Source organism: Alligator sinensis, unplaced genomic scaffold (genome assembly GCF_000455745.1).
Source record: "Alligator sinensis unplaced genomic scaffold, ASM45574v1 scaffold424_1, whole genome shotgun sequence".
In the NCBI taxonomy this organism is placed as follows: domain Eukaryota; kingdom Metazoa; phylum Chordata; order Crocodylia; family Alligatoridae; genus Alligator; species Alligator sinensis.
This window is the reverse complement of record NW_005842113.1, coordinates 665,639-692,404: the sequence shown is the minus strand read 5'-3', so window position 1 is coordinate 692,404 and position 26,766 is coordinate 665,639. Positions and strand designations below refer to the sequence as shown.

At 41.6% G+C, this 26,766-nt stretch overlaps 1 protein-coding gene across 1 annotated transcript in view; it reads right to left on the bottom strand.

Moving 5' to 3' along the window:
* Window positions 1-26,766, bottom strand: part of DSCAM (DS cell adhesion molecule) — a 758,565-nt gene that overhangs the window by 277,338 nt on the left and 454,461 nt on the right. The window contains 5 exon segments of the mRNA XM_006024681.1: window positions 7,498-7,773; window positions 8,566-8,862; window positions 11,809-12,084; window positions 13,685-13,963; window positions 22,914-23,060. Of these exon segments, the coding sequence (XP_006024743.1) occupies window positions 7,498-7,773; window positions 8,566-8,862; window positions 11,809-12,084; window positions 13,685-13,963; window positions 22,914-23,060 (1,275 nt within the window).

Below are 26,766 nucleotides of genomic sequence, written 5' to 3'. Positions count from 1 at the left end.
GATGAAGCAAGCCACTGCTTACAAAGGCTTATACATCTCTGATTTAGTTAGTCTATAAGGTGAAAGTCTACCCTGCCTTCAACAAAATAAGTTAACAGCATAGAGCCATCCAATCAAATATTGTTAGACAGGCCTACAGGCATTATCTGTCATACATCAAGTTGCTGACATCTTAATACAAAGTTTTCTCCAGACTACAAAGTCAAAAGATCCTTTCACGCAAATATATATATATATAAGCTATTCAGGCCTCAATGCTTTTTCTTAGCTCATTTACTCTAGAGTAGAATACAAAGTTATTTTTCCCTAAGCCTCAGCAACACCAGTCTCACTAGTGAAGTACAGAGCAGTCTTCCTTATGAACATGCATGAAACCAAACTCCCATTTACTGTAAACCATACTAATGATTGAACCAAGCATGAAAGAACTAGCAAATTGTTTGATGCCAGTGTGAAGAGAGTTCCATTGAACCATTGAAAAATTCAAGTTTTTTCCTTTCATGCCTGTATAGTATTCAGTTTCCAAAGCAGCCTACCATACTCTGATCTGCAATGCAAATCAGTAGCAGACAGCCTGTTAGTTATTGAAGAAAATGAGACTCCTCCCTGGAAAGTCAAAGAAGAGTTATTCAGATAGCTAGAACAAAGTACCTAGGCAGTAGAGTGTTTAGCTTCAGAGAAGAAACATCTTGTTACAATTCTTTTATCAGGTTTACAGATGGTGAAGTTATGTAATTTCAGCATTAGGTAATGAGAAGTCCTCCTAATCAGAGAAATGAATTCCTTGTATAAAATCATGGATATTTCTTTTGAACTCTGGACATGTTTAATGATGCTGCATCCTCTGCTCTTGGAGTTTTGTCAGTAACAGAAATGCAAATATCAACCTTCTCTTTACCAGAGAAGTGTATTTTAGGAGACTGAAAAAAGAAATCACTAAGTACTGATGACTTTTACTATAGCTTTGAAAACTCTTATTATAAAGTTTGTTTTAAAAATGGAATAATGATATTGATCCAGTTCCTTTTATAAAGTGCTGCTAAATGTGTTGTATAAGATTGTTATTATTTTAAAAAATCTTATCATTTTAAGTAATAATACATTTTTCTAAACATTTTAAGGATTATTTGTCAACAATACGTAAGGAACTTATAGATGGGCTTGCTCATCACCGCATTATGGATGACCGGTGCATTTCATTATAAGTTTCTGTTTTCATTTGCTTTTAATTTCACAAAACTAACCGGACTGAAAGTTTCTAGGCCAGGTGGAAAATTTTCGCCATAGCGGTTTAGCTATTCCTGACAATATATCTAAAGAAAGTAAGGTTTTCTTGTGTTCTGAAACGAAAGATCATTATTAGTATTTGAGAAACTCCAGGACACATTTGGCAGGCAGTAGGGCCTTAGTATCAAGGATAATCCTTTTGTTGTCCCCTATCTTCTTCTTCTTTCGTATGTCTGCAACAATTATAAGTCCAGTTGAAAGTTATAACCAGTCTAATGCTCTTGAGGAGAGAGAATGCATCTCTGCAACATTGTTGTCAAATTTGGATGGAGGGCAGAGTGTTGTTATGAGGTCCATAGTTTGATCAGGGTTGCCACAGTGAAAAAATATCCCGGTAAAAAGTCTGCTCAGACTACTCAAATTATTATTGCGCTCTGGAAGGAAAAAAATCCAAACAAAAAAAAAACCAACTCCCCCCAAAGATTCCATTCTGTATGGGCATGTCTTCCAAGACTACTTTCAGGAGGCTGAACAGGACTGTCCCTGCAACTGTGTATCCGGGCTACTGTAGTGAATTGTCAGGAAACTCACTGGAAGTGAGAGAAGGGACCTCGTCTCTACTGCAGAGATAGGAAACCTTTTCCAGATGCAGAATGGAATAACCCACCCCAAGTCAGAGGTAGGACCCAGCTGCTGCCACCACTTCTCCCCCAAGCAGCAACAGGGGGAGCACCCACAACCATCACTAGTCTCCATGGCAGCTTGGAGAAGGTACAGCTAAAGTCAGTTCCTGCCCGCCCCACTCCCCAAATGCTGCTAAAGCCCCTCATCTATCAGTCAGATCCAATGGTTCTGCAGGCTGGATCCAGCCCACAGGCTGTAGGTTTCCAACCCCTGCTCTGACTGTGATTAATGCTCCCTGAGTTGGACGCTCACAGATTTTAATTTAGAGTGTACAAGAGCTGCCCTTAGGAATGGGAGGCTATGTTGGGACAAGAAGGCATGCAGAAGCGGGGAGTTAGAAATTGAGCCTAGAAGCTGACTGAAGGAAAGAAATCAAGGAACAACACTGGAACCAGGAACCAGTTGGGAAGAGCAAAGAAAGTTGCAGGGGTTTGGACAGATCTGATGGGAAGGCAGAGTAAATGAAAACTGTAACTCTCTGGGAAGAGAGACTTGGAAACCAATAGAGGGGCAGTGACTGGAGAAAAAACCTCAGGGAAGCTGACTGGTACTGTGTCAACAAGCAAAGTGACCCCGCCAGATTATTGCACCAAAGTGTTAAGTGACGCAACCATTGTAAATAGTGATGCGGTGGTGGAGTGTATCAGCAATTTGACCCAACATGCGAGCGATGCGTGATCAGGGCGTGATCACCTGTGGTCTAGCCAATCAAAGACCACCTAATGGGCATGGCTGGCTGGCCAGCATGTCCATGGGTTCCAGAATGTACCATCAGGGGAGCTTCCTGATTGGCCAAAAAAGTTATATAGGGGACCGCACGCCTCGGTGCGTGGTCCCCAGGCTCTGACTCTCTGGACGGATTGATCACCCGTCTTGGGGCCTGGTCAGACCCCTAGGTCTATAGCAGAAGCTGCTCCGGTCGCTCCGAGCATTATAGTTTACTGCCTTGCCAAATCCGGAACGCCCTGTACTTTGTCCCAACCAGACATCGTACTTGTATACTGCAGTCTTCACCCGCCACCCACCGCTTGTCCCTTGTTGCTGTATATAGTTCATCACCTCCAAGTTATATCACCCTTCAAGTTGTTTCGACAGTTCTGTAAGTAAATATCAAATTTTATTTCACACCCCATTGTCTGTGGTGTTTATCTCCCTCCGGCACTCGGCATCCCCGAGCGTGTCTGGGTTGGTGTCACCACCCAGTGCCTCACTCGACACGCAACTGCGGCCGTTTCCCAAGGACCATTCGGGAATCGTGGCCCACAGTACTGGAAGCCAGTGCAGACAGATAACATGGAGAGGGACAAGGAGGAGTATAACTGAAGGTTGGGGGAAAGAAAATACTAGGATTGGCTGAGCTAGAAGACTGGGATTTGTGATGACAAACTTCAGAATTGGAAAATGGGGGTGGCTGAATGAGGGCATGGAGGGGACTGAGATGAGAAAACAGGGGTGAAAGAAGAGCCTGGACTGGATCAGAGACTAGTTAGAGAAGACAGACCAGAAGGGGTCAGTGTCCAACAGAATGAGTAGCAGAGCCCATGTCCATGACAGGGCACCCCCTCCAGAATATTCAGTGGAACCCAAGATAGTTAATGTTCATCATCAAATATTTATGAAGCCCTCTGTTAATGCATGTTGACTCATGCCCCTCTAAGACAGGGCCAAATACAGGATGACACCTACTATTTCTTTCCTATCTGTTTCTCTGTTATCTCAAGTGGCAGTGGTCTGTGTGAGAGACCTAATGGCTCCAACCCTACTAATCAAATGTGTGTGCGCCAAAGTAATGCTAGTTTTGGAGATGAACCAAGATTATGTATTGTACAACACTGCTGTCTGCATGCATGCTTCATTTGTTGTGGAACTTTCAAAGGGGCTGAGCATGTGGGAGAGGATTGCAGGAAAAGATAGGGTGGTTCCCTGATTAATGTAGTCTTATTCTGCCCCTGCCAGAACTGTATATAAGCCACTTAAACCAAACTTTTCACTGATGTCATTTACGGTGCTTCTAAGCTTCAGCCCCAGCATGCCTGGCTTGAAAATTCCTCGGTGGATGCCCCAGTCATCCAGTCCTGCAAAGTGTATCTCTAGTTTTGGAGTATGTGTGGGAGTGGGTAGACAGAGCATACTTGAGACATGCCACCACAGTGGTGTAGACATGGCTGTGTGTGTTCCTTTTTTCTGGGTACCTGACTGTAGATTCTAGGATTTGGCTTGCAGAAAAATTGAATAAACAACAAATGTGAAACCTGACAACACGTTCCATGGTTATTGAAACAACCCCTTAAGAAAACTATTACAATCCATAGCTGCGACACAAAATCTATAACAAAATGTAACACCAAATGCTGTCATGAATAGCATGTGGGTACAACTAACAACTACTATACTCCAGAATGAACTCTTCCAGAAAAATGATAAAGGACAGAAAAATCCTCTCACCAGTGAGAGAACACTTAGGAGAACATCTCTGAATCTCACCGTCCTCACTCTCAAGGAAAACCTGCACAATACCTTCAAAAGATGATCCTCGGAATAATAACATCACTTTATTGGACACTAAAAACCTTAGATTTAGAGGGAGACATGGCTTTATGACTCATCACTCTGACAACCTCTCTGTGCTTCAAAGCTAACAACTCCCTTCCATTCTGAATGCTCTTTTATGTAATTAGGTTTGTCTATTTTAATTGTTTTTACTTGGTGTGTAGCTATTTCTCATAACTTTGCTCCACAGTTCACTGCCCTCTTCCCATTTTAAGGAAGCATCTTTATTCATTTGCAAAATTGGATTAAACAAAATTAAATATTCTTCATGGTGTTTAGCTTAGGCACTGTTGGTTTATTTTCCAGATTAGAGAAAGGGCATTTTGTAAATCAAGTTTGAGTAATATCTCTCCCAAGCACACAGTTAGTCCAATAAAAGAAAATAGTAAACAAATCTTGCTTCAGGTGTACTCGCTGGACCATCACAGCTCTAATACCACTACAGTTCTACTACATAGGAAGCCCATGACAAAATTAACATTCTTTCTTCAGAGCAAGATATGAAATATGCAGTAAATAAGACCTGAGGCCACATATTGAGCAATGACGATTAAACAAAATACTGAATAACCACTTATTTATTGAAGACCTTCCACTCTAAACCACACTGGAATGGTGGGCTACCAGGAACATGCAAAGTCAGTAGCAGAACAGAGAAAAGTACGTCATGCGATACTTTATCCTCTGCTTTAGTTTTAAAACTATCCTTCTTCTTTCCCGTGTAAATAAATAGGTACCAACTCAATGACTATGTGATTAACTGAACTGATAATAAGGGATCTATATTAGGCCTGTGTAAAGCGGCAAGTATTCACTTTGGATTTGGATTCAGCCCATTTGGAGAGACAAAAATTCAATTTGGAGATTCGAATCACTGTCCTGATTCAATTTGACCAAATCAAATCCAAAGATTCATCACTGCTTCAGAGATTTGGCTATAAACCAAGCAGCCAGCAGTCCTCACCATGCTGGACACAGCTGCCTCCAGCTGGTAAGTCTGTTGTGGTGGGTGGAGGAAAGGGGCATAGTGGCACGGGATGAGGGTGTAGCAGTGCTGGAAGTGGGGGAATATGCCCTGCTGCCACTTGCTCCCCTCTATCCAGAGCAAACTGTGCCTGCATTGCACCCCCTTCCTGCCCTGGCTAGGCAGCAGGGAATAGCCCGCTGCTTGCCCAGCCAGGGCAATGGAGCATGGGATGCAGGCACTGCCTCTGCTTGCCCAGCCAGGGTGTGGGATGCGGGCGCAGCAGCACTGGGAGCGGAGACTATGCCCTGCTGCTGATTACCCCCTCATGCCTAAAGTGAGTCGTGCCTGCCTGGTGGCCCCACCCCCCCGCTCTGGCTGGGTAAGTTGCAGCAGGGCATAGCTCCAGCTCCCAGCCCTGTCGCACCCGCATCCTGTGACCCCCTCATCCTGCTCTCTGCGTCCCGCACCCCCTTGCCCCAGCTGGGCAGCAGGTTGCAGCCCCAGCCCCAATTCCTCCCTCGGTGTGGGAGCATTGATCAGCCCTCCAGCACACCCCTTCCCTCCCCACTCCGCCCACCATAACAGACTTATCAGCTGGAGGCAGCTGTGTCCAGCGTAGTTAGGACTGCTGCCTGTTTAGTCTATGTCTGAATTTCTGAAGCTGCTCCGAATCTTTTCTGAATCAATTTGGAGACTTCCGATTCTATTTGGATTCTTAGATTTGGCCACTGAATTGGGCCGAATCTCCTCCAAATCGAACCAGCTACCGAGGCTTCGCACAGCCCTAATTTATACATTGATAGAAGATAACACCATTCTGTTATATTTTAGGATACCTGATCTCCTATATTCCATGTGGTCCACATTATGTATTTTCCAGTGTCAAATAAAGTATCTACCTAGTGGGCCTGTGGGTGGAGGGAGGGGGGGAGTAGCACTGGCAGGTCTGGGGTGGGGTTGCCAGGTTCATGGAATGAGGGCTGGCAGTGAAGGGGCTAAAAATACCCTAGTCATGGTTGGGGTGGGTAAGAATATCACAGCCCTGGGGCTGGGGTGAGAGCCTGGGCTTTTCCAGCATCACAGCTGTGCTGTGAATACATGCAGCCATTCAGGAGGTTAGGATAAGCCTTCCCTAGATTGGGTTAACCCTTTCTCATAGCCTGAGGAGCAGTGGCTAAGTTGTCTTGCTATGTTTCTGTGAGAGGTGAGTTCAAGCCTTGTTCCAAAAGCTGCCCCTACTTGATGTAACTATATCTGAGCATCAGGTCATTCAGGCAGAGGAGTCAAAATTGATTTGACATGACGCAAGGCACATTACTTCCTTTCGTACCACTGGATAGCAAACCTGGCATACTTTAACCATGCTAGGCTCATGACAGACCTCTGTTCTTCTCCTATATCATTGTAGGGGAACATCTGTAAGTATATTAATCATCCTTTTGGAAATTTGAAATCACATATCGTCTATCTGATGTTTGTTTTAATGTTATCTCCTTAAAAGCACCAACATCTCCCTGAAAAGACTAATTAAAAAAAAGTGTAGAGAGTTTAGCTCCTGTATCTATTTACTGTTTAATGAAGAATAGCAGAAAGAAAATAAAAGTCATATTTTTAAAAACTCATTGCATTTGCCTAAATATAGAAAGTAGCTTACTTGAAATCCTGGAAATTAAGTCAGGCTGAAGATAGACAATGACCAATCAATGTTAGGCAAACATACCCAACAGCCACTGAATCTCCTTAGCAAAAACAGAGGATGACATTTCCACGCACCTCAATCTTTACAAGCACCAAAAGCATCCTCCTATATAGCCTGTTCCTTCTGGGTTAACTCATGGTGAGCAAACATAACCTGCGGGAACTCCCAATGGAGTCAATGCAATCTCAAGAGAAAGCATGGTACAATATGCTATGCATATATGATAATTAGGCATGCAGTCATTAAAAAAGCATTTGTTTTAATTGTCCTATGATTCATTTTCTAATTGCTAGTGCAGATATGTGCATGCGGACTCATGTACTGATAAAAACCTACTAGTTTAGGATTTAATTCACACTATTCACATTACCTTTTACAGTCACATGTACACTCTGGCTGGTGGACAGCTGAGGTTGAACCAAAACATTGCATGTATATTCCCCTTCATCCACTTCCTTCTGCACATTGGATAGTTTCAGCGTTCCATTATTTTCAAATGCTACTTGGCGGTGGTTAAAAGGAAGCAATTTAGAATTCTTGTACCATTTGATGGAGTAATATGGGTAGCCAATCACACGACAATGAATGTAGGTATCCCATCCCGCTATTGCTGTGATGTTTTTCATTGGTCGAATGCTTGCTGGACCTATAAAGGTACAAAGACACTCTTGAAAATAATTTAAGGGCACATTTGCTAGGGCAAATATTCATTTTTTCTGAATATACAAATGTTAACAACATTTACAGATGTAGCCTGTATAACATTTCTTCTTAACACTTGATAGCTTTACTTTTAAGACCCAGTTAAGAAGGCTGCTTAGTCTTTACTACAGGAGTTTTTCTCACCTTACACCATACATGACTAGGACAGTGGTATGTTTGTAGTATTTAATAATTGTCTGATAAAATCTTTACTACATTACTAATTAAAGGCTGAGGAATGATTAAATAATTTCAAATACTAAAATTTATGCTAAGCTGGAATCCTGTTATACATGAGAACACCAACAAAGTTAGCATTTCTTTTGACACAGATAAATTATAGTATCATGAGGATGGATATTATGCCATGTAGAATTACAAATGCAAGCTAAAGTACCATAAATATGAAATAATGATGATGAATGTTGGACATGTAAATGAGCAGAGGAAGATGAGGAACACATGCATAGCAAAAACTAGAACAGGAAAACATATATCTAAATTGCTAAGTATAAGAAGATAGAGTGTATAGAAACAAGGCGAAAGAGAGCTTCCAACTTCTAACCATACCATAAAGTTTCTAGATGGGTTTGGGGTAGGGAGGAAGATGGAGAGAAAAAAGAAACCAGTAAGTCAGTTTTGGCATTCCAAGACTCAGCTCAATGCATGCAACAATCTTCTTCTCCACTACAATGAGTTATGTGTGTTTTTTTTGAGGAGCTGATTTGACAAGCACCTCTTACGTTTATTCGAGCCTGGTACAGGACGACTCCAGCAGAGTTGTTGGCAGTACAGCGATAAACTCCGCCATCTCGGACCTGAGTGTTAGAGATATTCAGGTAGCTGACCACATTCCCCTCAGAGGTGATAATCTGGCTGATACGATGACTGCCATCTTTGATTATGGGATCTTCGTCTAGAGTCCAGGTGATTGTAGGTAGAGGGGTCCCCTTCACGTTGCACATAAGGGAGACAGGTTCTCCTGGGCTCACCACCTTCTCGCTGAAGGCAGAAATGATTTTAGGTGTTCCATCTATAGAGGAAAAGGAAAGCAAGAGAATAATAGGCAGGCACAACAAAGCTTCTCTCTACCTTTGATCAGCACATAAAACAAGAGATTTGGAAGGAATAAAAATGCTCAGGCTTCAGGACATGAGACAAACTCTAATTAATGAGGATAAGGAAGAAACTTTCCTTGTGGACAGGTTCTCTCACAAATGCTTACTGCTGAGTTCATACTGTGCCTTCTGAATCATATGATAATGGTCTCTGCTGCAGAGGGGAAGGATGGACCACTGTCTTCTACAGTAGTAAGTCCCATGCCCCTGGGAAAAGGCAATCCAGCCATTTTCAACTGATAGCCAAGGGATGCGTCTACACGTGCCATTAAGTTGACACGATAGACTCTCATGCTGTTTGTACAAGAATTTATTACCGCACCTTAATGGCATGTGTAGATGCTGTGGTCCAGGGTACACATGTGGACATTGTGTCCAGGGCTGCAGCATGTTGAGCTGAAATGAAGTAGCCCGAAGGGGGGGAAGGAAGAGGGGAGGGGACTGGACTCTGCGAGGCAGTGTCGGGTAGTTCAGGGGGTTATTTTAATCCTGTGGCTAAGTAGCAGGCAGGGGTCTGGCCCCCTGCTGCTTGGGCAGATTGGGTGCAATGTATGCTTGGGTCAGCATTTCCATGTGTGTTTAGGTGTGGTTATTTTTGCTGCTGTAAGAAAACAGTATCCCTGTCAGTACTATCTTAAACCAGCAAAGATTAGTTTGCTGTGGTCTAATAGTGTTGCATGTGTAGACTGTGACGCTTTCCACCATGGCAAATTAGTCTACTGCCCAGTAAAGTGCATGTGTAGATGCAACCAAGGAGGTATAGTCTAAGCCTAAACTTATTGGAGTTTTACTTCTTTTAGTGCACTTCAATTCCTTTGAAAGTTAGGGATGAATGAAGCTGGCAAGAGCTCGGCATAACACTCATATGCTAATTTCACACCATTCCGTTGATTCAGTTCAATTCTGACCTGCAATATCTCATTTATAACAGTATTAAAATCATCTTTCCCTGAATAAGGATTGCTAATAATACTAAAGATAACAATATTCATAGTAGCTTTCTGTTGCAGACAAATATGCACCCTGGCTTGTGGCACAGCAGATACATTCTCCTGTGTTCTGTCACAATTTAACAAAGTCTCCAGCATACAAGTGAAAAAACAGATGGAAGGAGACACAGATTTTGAGATTTAAAGTACGGGGTAGAATTAAATTATTCCCTATCTAGACAGTAAAAAAGGGGTACAATTTAAAGAAAACTAGCACCCTATTATTATTTAGAAGCTTCTTTTACAGATCAGGCAATACAATGCACTCTCTGTTATTCCCTTCTTCAGTTATATTGTAAAAGCTGCATCTAGAATGGATTTGAATATAATTGGGAGCAAAAGTGCAAGAGCTCTGTTTCAAGTTCAGCTCATAACACATAGGAAGCAGTCTAGGCAGAGGTTTGGTAAACATTGCACATGGCAATGTCTGGTTTTATAGCAAAACATGGCTCACCAATTAACTTTAATATTAGGAAAATATTAGCATCAGCAAAGACTGTAAAGGGATGGTTTATCCTAAGACAGAGAACGGGCGATGCCACTAGAAAGCTCCTCTCTTCCCAACCTCTGGGAGGTACCTGGTGGTAATAATTAATTCCAATTCCAAACAAGATACAAGGTGGAAGTGGTGACAATCAATAACTCTCATGTTCTGAGACCACGCCCAGCACATCTCGTGGAGGTTTGGACCCCTACAATTCCACTGGAATGACATTCTGACGTTGCAGTGTCAGTGTAAGACTGCACAGAAAACTGAATGAGGTCTCTTGATGTGTGCTGTGGTTTAGTCTCTATCCCCACCACATGCGCTGAATCACAGCAGGAAAAAAAAAAGTGATAGGGTTCTCTTCTCCCCTGCACAAAGACCTAACAGCAGGAGTATTATCATTTCTGGAACACTGAAACACCTAAATATTTCAGCAGGGACATTAGGTTTGATTTCTTACATATTTTTTTCTCTCTCTGTTCCTGTCCTGCTGGATGTGTGACAGTGTATTTAATTTTTTTCTCCTATCTGCGACTCTCTCTCCTCCTCTCCTTTTTTGTGCATTAGCACTGTCATCTCTCAGAAGACAAAAAAGTTATAGTCTTTTTATCCTGAATGGAAACTGACACACGACAAATAAATTAGCGAGTATGCTCAGTATGCACCTCTGCCCTTTTTTTTTTTATTCAATTGACAGGCTTTTTTGGAGATGAAAGCAGACATTATTTTCCCAGAGAGACCTGAGTGTCTTTGAAATCCTTCCTGCTGTCGCTCTCTGATAACCTGCACTCTCTCAACATCATTATAGATTATCAATATGCTCTTTAGGCTTTCTTAGTCACAGGAGATGGTTGCCGAGGTAACTAGGTCCAGACAGGTAATCTCTTCTTTTTCTATAAAGACTAAAAATAGTGGTCATGGCATGACTGCACTACAGCCTTATTAGTGAACCAGTTCTGTACAAATTGATTACTTTCCTCACTTGATTATTATGTGGAACACTGTCAGTTACTTAGTATGATCTCCAGGCCTTCAACTGATTTCACATCCAACCTGAAAAATAATGCCTGGAAGGAAATGTTTGTAGCTGAATGGGGATCTCTCTTCTCTCTTGTCTTCTCTCTTTCCTTAGTTAATGTTGAATACCAGCAGAAAAATCATATCTGGTATGTGGAGCTGTAGAGGAGGGATATTTTTCAAATCAATTTTTTTGACATTTGGGTCTTCATTTCTCCTCATTTGTTGTTGTGCACCATGGAGAGGAACAAAGCCTATGGCTAGCCTCCCCTGCTCCCTCATGCATAGGGTCCTCTCTCACTCTTTATAACACACATCGTAACATTTTGCAGTAACTGGTATTAAAACCGAAGCAGGTAGTGACTAACCTTCCAGCACAACCTGAACGTAGTCTTGAGCAGACATCTTGTCCTTCCGTACAAAGCACTGGTATGCTCCCCCATCACTTTTGGCCATGCCATCCATAATGAGGTTCTCTCTGTTGATCCCAGTGATCCTCACATTGTTTCCAGGGTTGATGATTTCACCATTCCGATACCAAGAGAGTTCTTGGTCTTCCGTCCCAGTTACACTGCAGGACAAGGACACTTGACTACCAACACTGCTTTTAACTTTCCGTGGGCTGATTGTGGCTTTTAGTGGTTCTGGAGATTTAAGTCAAAGGAAGGGGGAAAATATAAAACATTATTTTGCATTACAGGAAAAAAAACCCCAAAACAAAACACAACCACATCACTAACTGTTCATTGAGAAAAAAGCTAAATCCTAAATAAAGACCATTACCAAGCAAATAAGTGGCCACGATTATTTTAAGAGGAGTTCTCAAGATCCCATGCTGCTGCATTAGTTCTGCACAGACTCCTAAACATTAATAAAATCATGCTGATGTCAGTGGGGCTCTGCTTGGATGCTAGGGTTTCCTTGTGTGGGGCTCATCCCGGGTAAGTACACAAAGCTATAAAATAGCCCAAATTAGCTTTATTCTTAGAGTTATCATTACTAGGACCTATTTTAACTGAAGTTTTATATTTATTTAAAAGAAAAGTCATGGTATCAAAGAGATATAATAAAACTAGATGCAAAGAAACCATTATAATTACAGAATTTGGTTCTGCATCTCAATTTCTCTTCACTTTGGTTAGGTCAAATATAAAGACAAGGGTCCACCATGAAGCTTACTTCAGATGAGGTTTTGGACTTTTGTTCAATACCAGGCCTACTGACAAAAATTAAGGCAAAATATAACATATTCCTTTTTGGCATTTGTGCTCATGTGTATTGAAGTACGCATGCTGATATATGGACCATTTATTTTGCTTTATGACCAGTATTGATATCATTTTCAATATTATATACAATGCACATACATATACACACATAGATAGGTAAGTAGGCAATTCCTTTGCTAACTGATCCATTCTACAGAATACTGCATAACATGATAAACAGAAACAACTCTTTAGCATTTCTCTGTTGCGTGTTATTGCATACTTCTAGCCTATTATGATTGCATATTATATAAAGTAGATCTGGTTCTTGCTTTGATTATGTTTAACAAGTGTAACCCTCTTTATATAGCTTTTGAATAATTGATTGATTTTTTTATTTTCTTTTAATATATTTGTTTGTGATATTTGGCTGAATGAGATTTAGAGCATGGATTGTTTACTTATTTTTCCTTCTAAAAATTTGTTATTTGTGATTTCTCACCAAGTTGGGAGAAAAAAATTTAACAACAGGAGAAAAAGCATCTTTCAAATACTGCTTTTCTAATACAATCTGTGAAACACTGAGGAATCTCTCAGATTTTCATGAATACTCAGTGATTATCTGAATGCTCAATATTATTGAATAGCATGAAATATGGTGACAATAACTTGGCATTTTTATTCATGAGAATATTTGCAATTTCTTTTAAGTACACAAGTCAAACACCCCCCATTCCAAAGCAAAACACATGATAAATCACACAATCATGTACTAAATTGTATTTATTTTGCACTTCTGATCTTTCACTTGTACTCTGCCCAACAATCCATCTCCAGTGGGGCTACTTCTGACATGTTATAATTTTAAGCAGTCCAAAGGAGCAGCTCAAATGTTTTTTTAACATTAAAAAAATTAAGTGACAGAAACAGAAGCTCATAAAAATGTTTTCTTCATATCTTTCCATATGCAAATCTATGCGCAATCAAAGATTTGAAATGACATGTTTGACATTCAGTGGCAATATTCTGGACTTACGTTTTACGTAGAGGCGCCCTATCATTTCAGCAGTACCATAATTGTTCCACACTTCACAAACATATTTGCCTGAATCTGAAGGACGTGTGTCTTCAATCACTAGTCCTGTGACTGTCTGCTGAAACCTGCTGTCTGGCTCCCAAGGAACATTGTCCTTCAGCCACCGATACTTTGGTGCTGGGTGCCCCGATGCTTTGCAAGGCAGCTCCACTCGCTGCCCTGCCATGGCTTTACGATGGTCAAACCCATCCAGAATAGATGGAGAGGAGTTTGCTGGGTCTGAAAAGCAAAGAGATGTTTTAAATATACTTAATTTGGGGGGGGGGGGTTGTTTTTTGAAGCAGTATGCCAATATTTATCTTCCTTCTCTTAGTTGCTGTCCCAGCAGTTTATGTACTGTACAAGTTGCAACTGTGTACCAGCCATCCAGACTGTGGTATCTCAGCAGTGATGGCTGAGATTCAGCAGCATGTACTAACTAAACATTGCATAATTACTTGGAAGCCCTCCCACTGTATTTTTTCCAGGTGGCAACCGTTTCTCTGATCATTCTTCACGTTTCGCATCTGACAAAAAAAAAAGCCAAGAATGTGTTACCTTAACAATTATAACCACTATCCCTATACCACTCACCCAGAATTAAACCAACCTATTTCTCCTGCTTCTAAGTTGAAAAATTGAAAGGTTTTGAAGTAGAAGAGTGAATTCTTCCTACGTCAAAATAGAATGGTCAAGGATACAAAATTCCATATTTATAGTTAAACTGACAGGGTGTGTCTACACATGCTATTAAAAGTCGATTGCTCCCAGGTGCAGTGTTTGCACATACATCCAGGATTTCACCATGTTGAGCCAGGGCAGAGCAGCCCCAGTTGGCAAGGGACCTGGGGGGTCAGCCTGCCAGCCTGAGGCTGCTCAGACCCAACTCAACTGGCTGGGACACGAGGGTGGTACAGTGCAGGTCTAGTTGGCAGGCAGCCCCACACTGTAGCACCCTTGTGTCCCAGCCAGCCCCAGTCAGCATCTACATATGTGTTGTGGTGGAGTAAATAATTCTTCCTTAGGATAGTACTTGTGTTGGGGACTACTAGTCTACAGTGAAGTTAATTAGTTTATTCCAGCCTAATAGAAGTGCATGTATAAACAGTGACTCTTAACTGAGGAGCTAATTAACCATTGCAGTAAATGTGCCCACAGTCAACCGTTTCCTACTCCTGTAGAGGAAGCAGAGATGGCAAATGCAATCTATAACATAATGCTCCAGCAAACTACTCCTTGTTGAATTTCTCAGGTAGCTTGTTTCCTGCGCAAATAAGCCTTGATTGTTATGCAAGTTGGGCTACCTCTATCCCAGCAAATTTTGGCAACTTCTCTTATTTGTGTTTGTTTCAATAGCTCAACAAACATAATAACTTGCCTGCTATATCTTGAATCTTAGATAGCAAACTTTTTTGGGAAGAGCCTATCATTATCTTTATGTCCATACAGCACATAGCACAATGAAGCCCAACCTGGTTGAAGCCTCTTGTACTACTGAACACCCCCCCCACCAAAACATTAAATATTAATTTAAAAAATACTTCAGTATTAATTTCAGTACAGATATTGGTCTTATCCCATAACCTACTTTGCTAAAGCATCTTGATCATGGCAGCCTCTAAGTGTTACACTTCCCCCACTCTTGCATCTATTATGGAGATCTCTTTTCAGGGCATGTCCATACTACAATACAAAGTGCAACAACAGCTTGGGTAGAATTTTCTAAGCTAATTTTAAACTATCTAGCAGAGGTACTAATAACACAATATCTCTAGTAGGATGGGGCTCACCCTGAGCTGCAAAATCCACAAAAACACCAGGACAGTTACTTAGGTTATTAACTCACACTGAGCTCCACACTACTCGGGCTATACTGCTATCAATACCTTAGCTCCTCCCCTGCCATAGCCCGGGACACCCAACTGTGGCATGGAACAGGGGGAGTTCTGCTTCCTCTGAAACCCCGGGCACTGGACTGTGGCACAGTGCAGACAAAGTCCCTGCAGCTGAATGCTGCCAAAACCAAAGCTCTTTAGCCTAGATCCAAACACTCCACAGGCTGGATCCAGCCCACAGGCTGTAGACTGACACCCCTAGGTTTAAACTAAAGCAAACCAGCTGCTCTCACTTTTGACTGATGAGCAGACTTTTTTGTAATGTATCTGCAGTGTCCTATATCAAAGTGTAATACCAGTTATAAAAGTAATAAAAAACCCAAAACAAAAAACCACACAATTAAATTGCAAAGAAATGGTCCACAGAATTTCTCTACTGTCTAGATGCCAGCAGAAAGTTGAACCACTGAAGGCTGCAGTACAGTATGTTTTCCCAGAATGTAAGATCTCTCCCATTACAAAACATATAGACCAAAAAGTAAACCAAGCATAGAGAGAAACAACCAAACAACTAATGCATTAATAGCCACTGGCTCCTTACTTGGCAACAAAAGCAATAGCATTTGGTAGTAAGCTCTAATGTTTGCTTGTGGCTCTGAAAAATGACACTCTTGCCAGAAACATTTTGGATAAGCTAAAATCAACAAAGTGGTTAACCAGCTTCTCCCTCCTAGGTTTGGACTAAGAAAAGAGACTATAGCCAGAATGTGAAGACAATATATAGAGTTTTCTGTATATATGCAGCTTTATGCAGTTTGTCTTTAAATGAAGTAAATCATAAAAATGCAAATATGCAAAGGATGCTAGTAATGGTCCTTAAGCTCTGCAGGCACTTCAGCACACCTTAATCAGCGTACTCACTGTTTAAAGATTTTCATGTGCACCATGGTCTTGTATACAAGTGAATGAAATCACAATACTTTCTTCATTTCACAGGACCGCAAACTAGACTGGCTACAGGAGCTGCACATGATGACACAGTATTTTTATAGTCGTACCAGGCAGACTTAGGAGGACAGCAGGCTGTCCTATAATAGGAGGAATTTTATGGCCACTTGATCAAACCACTAAGCAGGTGAGCCGCAATATTGCTGCTGTCAGCTGGATTATATTGCTCATTGAAGATTTCCCTTCCTCCCCCCTGAGATCCATCAGAACAAGTAAGGTAGGTGATAAAGTGGTATTATAACTGGGATGCAACATGCACTGCATGCTACTAAATAAGTGAAAACTAGGAAAGTAGTATGAGAAGATGATTACATTCTATTCATATTAAGCTATTTTATTCAGTAAAAAGGGATTCAAATCAGTTTTACAAACTAGAATTGATGCTTAAAAATACATTCTGGCGGTGGTTTTCGAGGCCGTGTCTATCAAGCTTTACAGCAAAGCCTGGAACTACTGCTGTGACAATAAGCCCTGCCCACTCATGCATCCCAGACTAGCAATAAGGCTCTGGGTCTCCTGGCACAAAAATCTCCTGGCACAGCTCCTGGCACAGCTCTGGTTCTCCTGGCACAAAAATCTTCTAAGGTGATTCTGAGACAAGTGCCAAAGCAAGCCTCACCCACTTTGCACCTGCTGCAGGCTGCACCCAGGACACTTCCAGGAGCAAATCCAAGACTTGGATCTTGAGAACATTCCTAGGCATGCATCAAAACTAATTCTGTGACATTTTTACTTAAACTGCAGTGTTAATGGGAGTGGCTGGTTCTTTCTAGTGTTCCTGGGATTACAGTGGAGATGATATATACTGGCACATATTTTGACAGTGGCAACAGGGCCTATGCTGAGACCATGTAAGCCATCTATACTGTCTAACTGACAGACTTGGAGTGCAAAAAAGTGGATAACACTTATTTCCTCAGAAGCAGTGTTTGGAGAAGGTACAGACATGGCCTGGGGGACACTAAACCTGATGTAGGTTGGAAGTCCAAATCTATTCAGTATATTTTTTTTTTAAGTTTTAAATCTCTCCCTACAGGCCATGTTTAAAGTGGCAAAACAAGTCAAGTCAGTCCCAAGGCTGCTGCAACCATTGGAGCACATTCGATGGTGTACATCACTAGTGATTCTTTGGGCAAAGAAACCTGGTGGCGCCCATGTCCTCTCCAGATATGGATAGCCATTGGCTCACAGGAAGCTTATCTGCTCTTCGACAGGCCTTGTTTTTAGTCCTGCTGGGTGACTACACACCCTACTTACCCAGGCTAGCCCAGGTTGGGGTGCCAGTTTAGTCAATGACAATCCAACCACGGAACTGACTGTACTGGTGTACATAGTACCAGATAGCAGATGAAGAAAGGCCTGGCATGACAGGGGAAGTGGCAAAACATTTAATAGGCAATCCCACTGTTTTCTGATACTTTTGTGCAGTTATTTGAGAGCTATCATGAGCTGAAGGTCTTGGAATATTTGTTTTTATTTTCAAAGGTTTTACTGGAACAATGAGATGCAGTTTGCACCCCCTTCACTCTACACCCATAACCTACCAGTTGGACTTTAAAACCAGATGAGGATTTCCTCTGGTACTAGATCATATCGGAGGGCATTAAGAAACAGTAAAGAAAGAAAAAGGTCATTAAATATCATAGTCCAACATCCTTATAGTTTGATTCACAGACCAAATATGCCTCATGGCATAGGATCTAGTTAAAAAAAATTACATAATACTAGAGATCCCCTATACATGAAAGTGGCTCTTTTCTTGCAACCTGTTCTAATTTATTATGTAGTACAAAGCACCACTTCAGGATGTTCATGGCACAGATTTCAGTATCAATTCCTACAGAGCTGTTAACTATATTTCAGTTAAAGAAAAGAAAGAGGAAAAGAAGCCATTGCATCCATTTGTAAACACCTGCAGTACAATAAACAGCAATGCATTAATTGCAATTCTGATACCTTAGAGGACCATTTGAAATAAACTCTAAAATACTGTGCTCAGGCAAGGCAAGGGTCTGTGAATAAGGACAATGAAGAAACAAGAAAAGATACTTTATTTGAAGCTGTTCTGCTTTTTGTGGGGAACGGAGACAGAAATCTGTTATGATCTGAAGGCTACTTTTTAATACCATGTTAACTCAAAGATTTTGGGTTAAAGATACCGGAACATTAAATTCTGTACCTGAACTTGAAAAATATAATCCTGAAGAGTCCATCACCGCAGACTTTAGAAGAACATTCTATCAATTGTTCATGATTTTGGCTATGGTATTATTATGAAAGACCACTTGATGGCAGAGAGTAACTCTCACTGTGCATCAAATCTAGAATTGTGTTCATGTTACAGACATTTTCAGCTTTGAAACCTACCTAGGAGCAAATAAAGATTTTATCTATTGCAATGTGTCCAAGGATAAGTATTTTATGAAATACTATGGAAAAAAGTATAGTTGGTTTCCATCCCAAAACATTCCCCACAGAAAAAGAATACTTTTAGAAGACTAGCAAAAACACGTGTCTAGGATAAGAAGACCTTCCACATCTGCATTCACTGGCTTCCTGATCTTAGCTCTTAGAGTCCCCAGCTTATTTGAGGAATGATAAGGGCCAAATCCTGCTGTTGGCTACACTTGCGCAATAAGAGTTATCTTGGCAACACTGCAGGACAATACACGAGGGAAGAATTCATCTGAGAAACTGAAGTCATGCATTCAAAACCTGGACATGTTTAGGGTGTACTTCGGGACATATATACCTTCCCATACTGACTAGGTCTGAGGAACTAAGGAGAAAAGACAATTCCACACGGGCATGAATTTTGGAAAAGGCAGAACGGCATTACCCATTCTTTCAGTAGGCAGATAGCTGGGTAGAAACCTTCCTATTAGGGCTGTGCAAAATGGCTATCTTTCCGTTCCATTTCAGATTTAGCTGTTTCAGAGGGACAGTGATTTGTTTTGGCGATTCAGATCATTGTTCCCCTTTGATTCGACTGAATCTGTTTCTGAGTTCCAGCGTTGTTTTGGCACTGATTTGGATCGGTTGGGGAGAGGCAGGTACAGCTGGGTAGCCCTGCACTCACCAGCTGTAGCAGCAGCAAACAGGGCAGCCATCCTCCAATTTGTCTAAGTCACTCTGAACCCTAGAGCCCTACCCTCCAGCATATCTACTACTCCCCCAAGCTTGGTGTCATTTGAAAACTTGTTGAGGGTGTACTCTCTGCCATCTTCCAAGTCATTGATGAAGACATTGAACAAAACTGGCCTCAGGACCAACCTGGGGCACTCCACTTGATACCAGCTACCAACTAGACATCAAGCCATTGATTACTACTCTCTGAGCCCAATGTTCAAGCCAGTTTTCTATCTATCTTACAGTCCATTCATCCAGGCCATACTTCCTTAGCTTGCCTGTGAGAACATTGTGGGAGACCGTGTCAAAAGCCTGGATTCTCCTTTTTCCCTTTCTTAAATATGGGCACTGTTTGCCCTTTTCCAATCATCTGGGACCTCTCTTGATCACCTTGAGTTTTCAAAGATGATGGCCAGTGGGTCTTCAATCACATCAGCCAACTCCCTCAGCATTCTCAGGTGCATCCCATCCTGCCCCGTGGACTTGTACACATCCAGCTTTTCTAAATAGTCCCTAACCTGTTCTTTCACCACTGAGGGCTGCTCACCTCTTCCCCAAACTGGGCTGCCCAGTGCAGTAGTCTGGGAGCTGACCTTGCCTGTGAAGACTGAGGCAAAAAAGGCATGGAGCACTTCAATCTTTTCTGTATCCTCTGTCACACGGCTAACTTCCCCATTCAGCAAGGGACCCACACTTTCCCTGATACTCCTCTTGCTACCAAAATACTTGTAGAAACCCTTCTTGTTACCCTTCACATCTCTTGCTAGCTGCAACTCCAACTGGGCTTTGGCTTTCCTGACTTCATCCTTGTATGCCTGAACATTGTTCTTATATTCTTCCCTAGTTATTTGTCCAAGTTTCCATTTCTTATAAGCTTCTTTATTGTGATTTAGTTTACTGAAGAGTTCCCTGCTAAGCCAAGATGGTCTTCTGCCATACTTGCTAGTCTTCCTGCACATCAGGATGGTTTGTTCCTGCACTCTCCTTAAGACTTCTTTGAAGTACAGCCAGCTTTACTGGACTCCTGTGCCCCTCAGTCTGGCTTCCCAGGGGATCCTGCCGATGAGTTCTCTGGGAAAGTTGAAGTCTGCTTTTCTGAAGTCCAGGGTCCTTACTCTGCTGCTCTCCATCCTTCCTTTCCTCAGGATCTTGAACTCAATCATCTTGTGGTCACTGCAGCCCAAGTTGCCATCCACTACTACATTCCTCACCAATTCATCCCTGTTTTTGAGCAGCTGGTCAAAAAGAGCATGGCTCTAGTTGGCCGCTCCAGCACTTGCACCAAGATGTTGTCCACAACACTCTCCAAAAACTTCTTGTTTTGCGCTCCCAGCAGATGTCAGGGTGACTGAAGTCTCCCATGAGAACCAGGGCCTGTGATCAGGCAACCTCCACTACCTGTTTGAAGAAAGCCTCATCCATAGGGTTGATAACCCTCCTGGATTGGCTGGGAGTCTAGCAAAATTGGCATTGATCTCCCACTGACTACTGAAAGCAACCTGGGAGACTGATATTGTCAATGGGTTGAACAGTACAATTAATGACATTATGTCATGTTGGAAAAAAAATCTCCCAGAATACCTTCAGTCAGTTGGCAACACTACTCATCCATCACTTCCTCCTGGTGTGGCGGTCTACAGCAGACCCCTACCATGTTATAAGACAGAGCTAGAAGGGTAGCAGTTTTCTGCTTCTTTTAAGACCAAACCTTGACCTCATTGGGCAGGATTTATATTTTCTTTTCTGCCTGGGAACACACTGGGTGTTTTAGATCATGGAACACCCACAATTTTATTAAGAGTGTAGGGGGTGGCCAGTCTTACTCTCTAGTATAACATCATAAAATCCCAGACTTAGGGTGCCTATGCATGTGACAATTTTTGCCATTTAAAGCACTCTAAAACTGTCACTTAATACATGTGGATGACTTTAGAATGCTTTAAAAATCACAGAGGTTGCCTTATTTAAACCTCATTTTATGTGTTTTAAATGTATGGCAAACTGTGGTAGTGCATCTCAGCCTACCTAGTTCACTTTTACTGCATATTTATTTAACTGGGGCTTTTCAAAGTGATAATTACTTATTGCTTCCACCAGGTGTAGCTAGCTCTGGAACCCAGTATCAGCCTCAGGCTGCATTGTTCAGTGTCCAGTGCCCCCTGTCTCCTACTCTACAGAACTACAGCAAGGCATGAAACTTGCAGCAAGCCATGGAATTTCTATTACGTTTTAAGGCACTGTCCCTTCAGCACTTTAAGTCAAGTCAGAAAGTTACAGCACCTTCGGAAATGCCTGCCCTGTATGTGTATAGGCACCCTTAGTTTCCAGCTCCCAGTCAGAGCACAGGTGGATAGAGTCTTACCTGACACATGTAGGCTCATGGCATTGTGGCAGTGGCAGTGGCTGCTATTGCTGCTCTCAGTGGGCTCAGGCTGCTGTGGCTGTGAGACCGGCTCCCTGGTCTGGCTCCCTGGACCGGCTATAGCTGCTATAGCTTAGCAGCACTTGTGGTATAGACTCCTTGGGAGCCACCATTCTGGCAGCCCCTCTAACTTGACACCAGGGGCTGATGCCACCTCACCCACCCCTAGTTACGCTAGTGCTCCCAGGTCCCTTCACTATGAAGGGAGCAGAACTGTCAACCTGAAGAGTTAAAATGTCATTAAATACACAGAACTCAGGATATTGGCTTAAAATGGTTGGGCTACAAATGAAAAATAAGAACTTCTGATTTTGAAGCCTGTCAAGGGAGGTCCCTTGCTGTAGTCTGATTTTGACCATTGATCTATTCATTCTGAATATCCCTCCAACACTTTGAGTGACACTAACACCCTCCTTGGCTTTAGTCAAGATACTTGTGCTGTCCATCCTATTTTCACTATTCTACTCGCCTTTGTGAAAATGAAAATAGTATTGGACACTTAATGTTGGCGAGCACTAGGTATCTGCTGAATGAACCCTAAAGCCTAATCTCTTTCCAACAAAGCACATAAATGTAAAATGCATATCGAAGGGGGAAATAGAAAAAAACCCTTAAAATTATACCAACCTTTGCTGCTCAGCAGAAGTACTGTAAGTTCTTACCCACTGACATTTATATTTGGTTTGCAAGAGAAATGTCTGTAAGTGCTGAGAGAGGCAAATTCCTACCTTGTCAGCTCAGCATGCTAGAGAGAAGAATATATAGGATTTATTATACTCAATATATAAGGGTGCACCTGATACAAAAAGTCTTGCGCTGTTGCTCTGTCGTGTTTCTCCAGTGTATCTGTGCCGTGTGATACATCGGTAATTATACAATCCATCTTCATTCTGTACATCTAAAATATACAAGGCTCCCGTGGATGTGATGCGAAATCTAGATCCTGAAAGACACAAGAATTTACAGTGCTTAAAATGACTGCAGGTGGTGGCATCATCATCATTACCCTTGTTGTTGTTGTTGTGGGGTTTTTTGTTGTTTTTTCCACTGAAGTGAAAACATAGAAACTTTCATACATTCCAGCTCCCAATGTTAGATTTTTCTGTATCTAATTTTACTATTTTGTGACTGCCTGTCTAATAATAATTCAGGTAGATACCCCATAAAGCTGTAAGGACCAAAATGAAAAGCAGGGCTTGTGAATACTGAAGGAAGATGAACATGAATTAATTATCATCACTATTACTATTATTAATAACAAAGACATTTTTCAAATAAAATAGGTAAGGAAAAGGGCTATAATGGAAAGTGAACCAGTGATATTAAGGGTGCATCTACATGTTGCCTTATGGTAACATAGCGATGCATTACATTGCTGTATGGCATGCTATGGTGATGTAGCAATCACATGTGCCTACACATGATTGGCAGCTACATTGCCACAGTGGCATGCTCCCTGGGTAGAGCATGCTGCTATGGCAACACGTGGCAAAATCTACCTGTGCGCCACACACCTGGCACAGTAACCACCCATACTGTGCCATGCTTTAATATTTTCAAAAGAAAGTACTAAAACACAGTGCCATAGCAACGTCAGCATGTGGTAACATGTAGATGCCCCCTAAGAGTATTATTTTGTGGGGAATTATGTACACTAAACATTTAACTTTTAAAGTCCTCCCTCAAGATATATAATTATGCCTAATAAAGTGACATTCATCGACCAGAAGCACTACAAACAGAAAGTTCCAAATAAGATTGGTAAAAAAAGAAAGATGAAAGAAGAGGGGAAGTTGCAAAACCAGACAGTTTTACACTAAATCCTGAAAATGTGTAGAAAGGAAAGACATATTTGGCAATGAAATTCTAGACACGAGGGCCTACAATATACATCTCCATGTCTAGAGCTTATCTGCATGTGACCTCTGGGAAGAAAACATAGATACCAGATCTAACCTCTGACTACTTAGAATGATGTAGAAGGTGGGAGACTCCTGAATGAGAGCCCTAGATTAAGGGCTCAGTAAAATAAGGCACATGTTCAAATTGAAGAAAACAACAGTTGATTTTATAAAACAGCAACCTTCTTAAAATTCTAGAAACATCAACATCTAATTGCAGGAAAAAAAAAACAAACCAAGAAAAGGGATTGCTCCTTTTAAAGTGATGAGTTTAAATGGTTGTAACACAACTTGGCTTCCACAACAACTTGAAACAATAAAAATGTGGTGGGGAGCATCTCATCCAGATAATTTGTACAATACTGTCATATGCACACAAGCTCAGGTTTATAATATGGTATATGTACACGTGTGCTTATCTTTCACTTTAATCCATTCTTCTTTCATTGTAAACATGAAAGGCCTTCTGTGTACTTAGCAATGAAATAAATGGTTTTTTATTATTATTTCATTTATTATTTGGCATTGTACTGCCAGAACCAGACAGGCAGCTGGCCAAATGTTTGTAATTGATGAGTTCTGTCTTTAGCATTCCTGTTGCTATTACTGACATGCTGATCATGTTGGTCTTTAAAAAAAACAAGCTGAAAGAGCACTGTTGATCAAAAATTGAGGAGGTTGGTCTTCAGGTTCAGATACTAGATAAGGATTCTGAAATCAGGGTTTAATTCCTATCCTTACCACAGCTGGCTGAGCTTAGAAAAAACACTTGATCTGTGCCCCACTTTTCCAGTAATAATCCTCATTCTCGCCTACCTCTTCTGTGTCTTGACTATTTGGATTGTAAACTCTTTGGGACAGAAAAGACCTTTTATTTTAAATATGTACAGCAGCTAGTACATTGATCTCATAATCTCATTTGGAATACACATTTAAATTATTGTTACTTCATAGGAAATGGATTTTTCCCTCAAACTTTTTGAGTATTAGAATAAATTGAGATCAATAAGCATGGGATTATACACACACATGCATGCACACAAACTGTAACCTTTTCTAGCATTTGCTACCTCATATTGAAGTTAGAATACAGTACAAGACTTTGAACTCATAAGAGAACATATACACTTCCCACAGCTCAAACTGCAGATCGTTCTCTACCTATATTTTTTGAAAACCGTGACATTAAATAAAAATAAGGGGTAGTATGTTGTAACATTACATTGTTCTGCAGATACTTAATAACTCATACAATGCATATATTTTTAAATTTATATTGAAAAGTATATCCTCTTCCTGAATTATGGAAGGAACTAAACAGGAATGACAGCAGGGGGTGGAGATTTCTAGGAACTCAGTTAAAATCACAGCAAGGAACTGATCTCAGGAGCAAAGCACAGTAAGTTAAAGCTCATTCAACCTCCCTCTTTCTTTCAATAGTTGTTAAATAATAAAATATCTCTCAACTATAATACCATCTAAGCCTGATCCATGTCCTTTGAAGTCAACACAGCATTTCCCAGCTATTTCAGTGGAAATGAAGTTAGGCTACCAGTTCATAGTTACTATTTTCTTTCATATTTATAGAAGAGGGGGATTTTTTGTTTGTTTTTTAATGATAGCTTTTTTGTTGAGCACTATATAAATATAATACATGGGGTATTGGGCTCCTGATCCTTCTGTCAGAGGTTCCCAATTTTTTCTTGAGTTCCCCTTTCCAGATTTACCAGTGGCCCTTGTATCCCTACCAGCATACATTTGACATTTTAACCCCTTAAATGCCAATTATTATAATGAAAATTAAATCCACCATTACACAATTTCTCCTGCTTACTCCCACAGAAAGATCTTACACGTGGTATATGTACCACAGTTTGGGAACCCCTGCTCTAGATCAAATGCAGATCTCAAGGTCCATCATGGATAACTTTGCTGTAGATGGGACAGAGTGAAGCTGCATATAGACATTACACTTAGACTGGTGTAAATGATCGGAAATCCATCTAAACTTGTAACTGTACAGGAGTTCGATGTGCACAGACTGGTCTAAAAATGGTGCAAGCAGTCTAAGATAGCCTTAGTTCAAGATACACTCTGATCAGATCAATCTAGATTAGACCGGTGCATCTAACTTTTGTACCAATTCCCTATCAATTCAAGTTAGATCACTGTCCTCCAGCATCTTAGCTTTCTTGGTGGCATCCACTACCCCTCCCTTGCAGGGAGGTGCGCTAGCACTTGGGCTGCTCCAGCCTTCTCCAGCCGAATGCATAGTGGGCCCCAACCCTGAGCTTTCCCAGAGCTGATCCAGAGGAGCCTTGGGCAGGAGTTCCATTGCTCGGTGCCAGGCCTCAGGCACTAGAAGCCCTTTAGCCCTATTCATCTTGGGAAGGCTGCTGGCCCTCAAGGGTGAGGAAGTCATGGTCAACCTAGGTGTTGTGGTGGACATAGTCTTTCTGGACTTTAAGAAGGCCTTCAACACTGTCTCTCACCCCATTCTCGTTAAAAAATTAGGAGATTGTGGTGTTGATGCCTACACAGTCAGATGGGTCGCCAATTGGCTGGAGGGCCGCACCCAGACAGTGGTGGTCGATGGGTCATTTTCGACCTGGAGGGTAGTGAGCAGTGGGGTCCCCCAGGGCTCGGTCCTCAGGCCTGCACTGTTCAACATCTTCATCAGCGACTTAGACGAGGGGGTGAAAAGCACCTTGTTCAAATTCACAGACGACACTAAGATGTGGGGAGAAG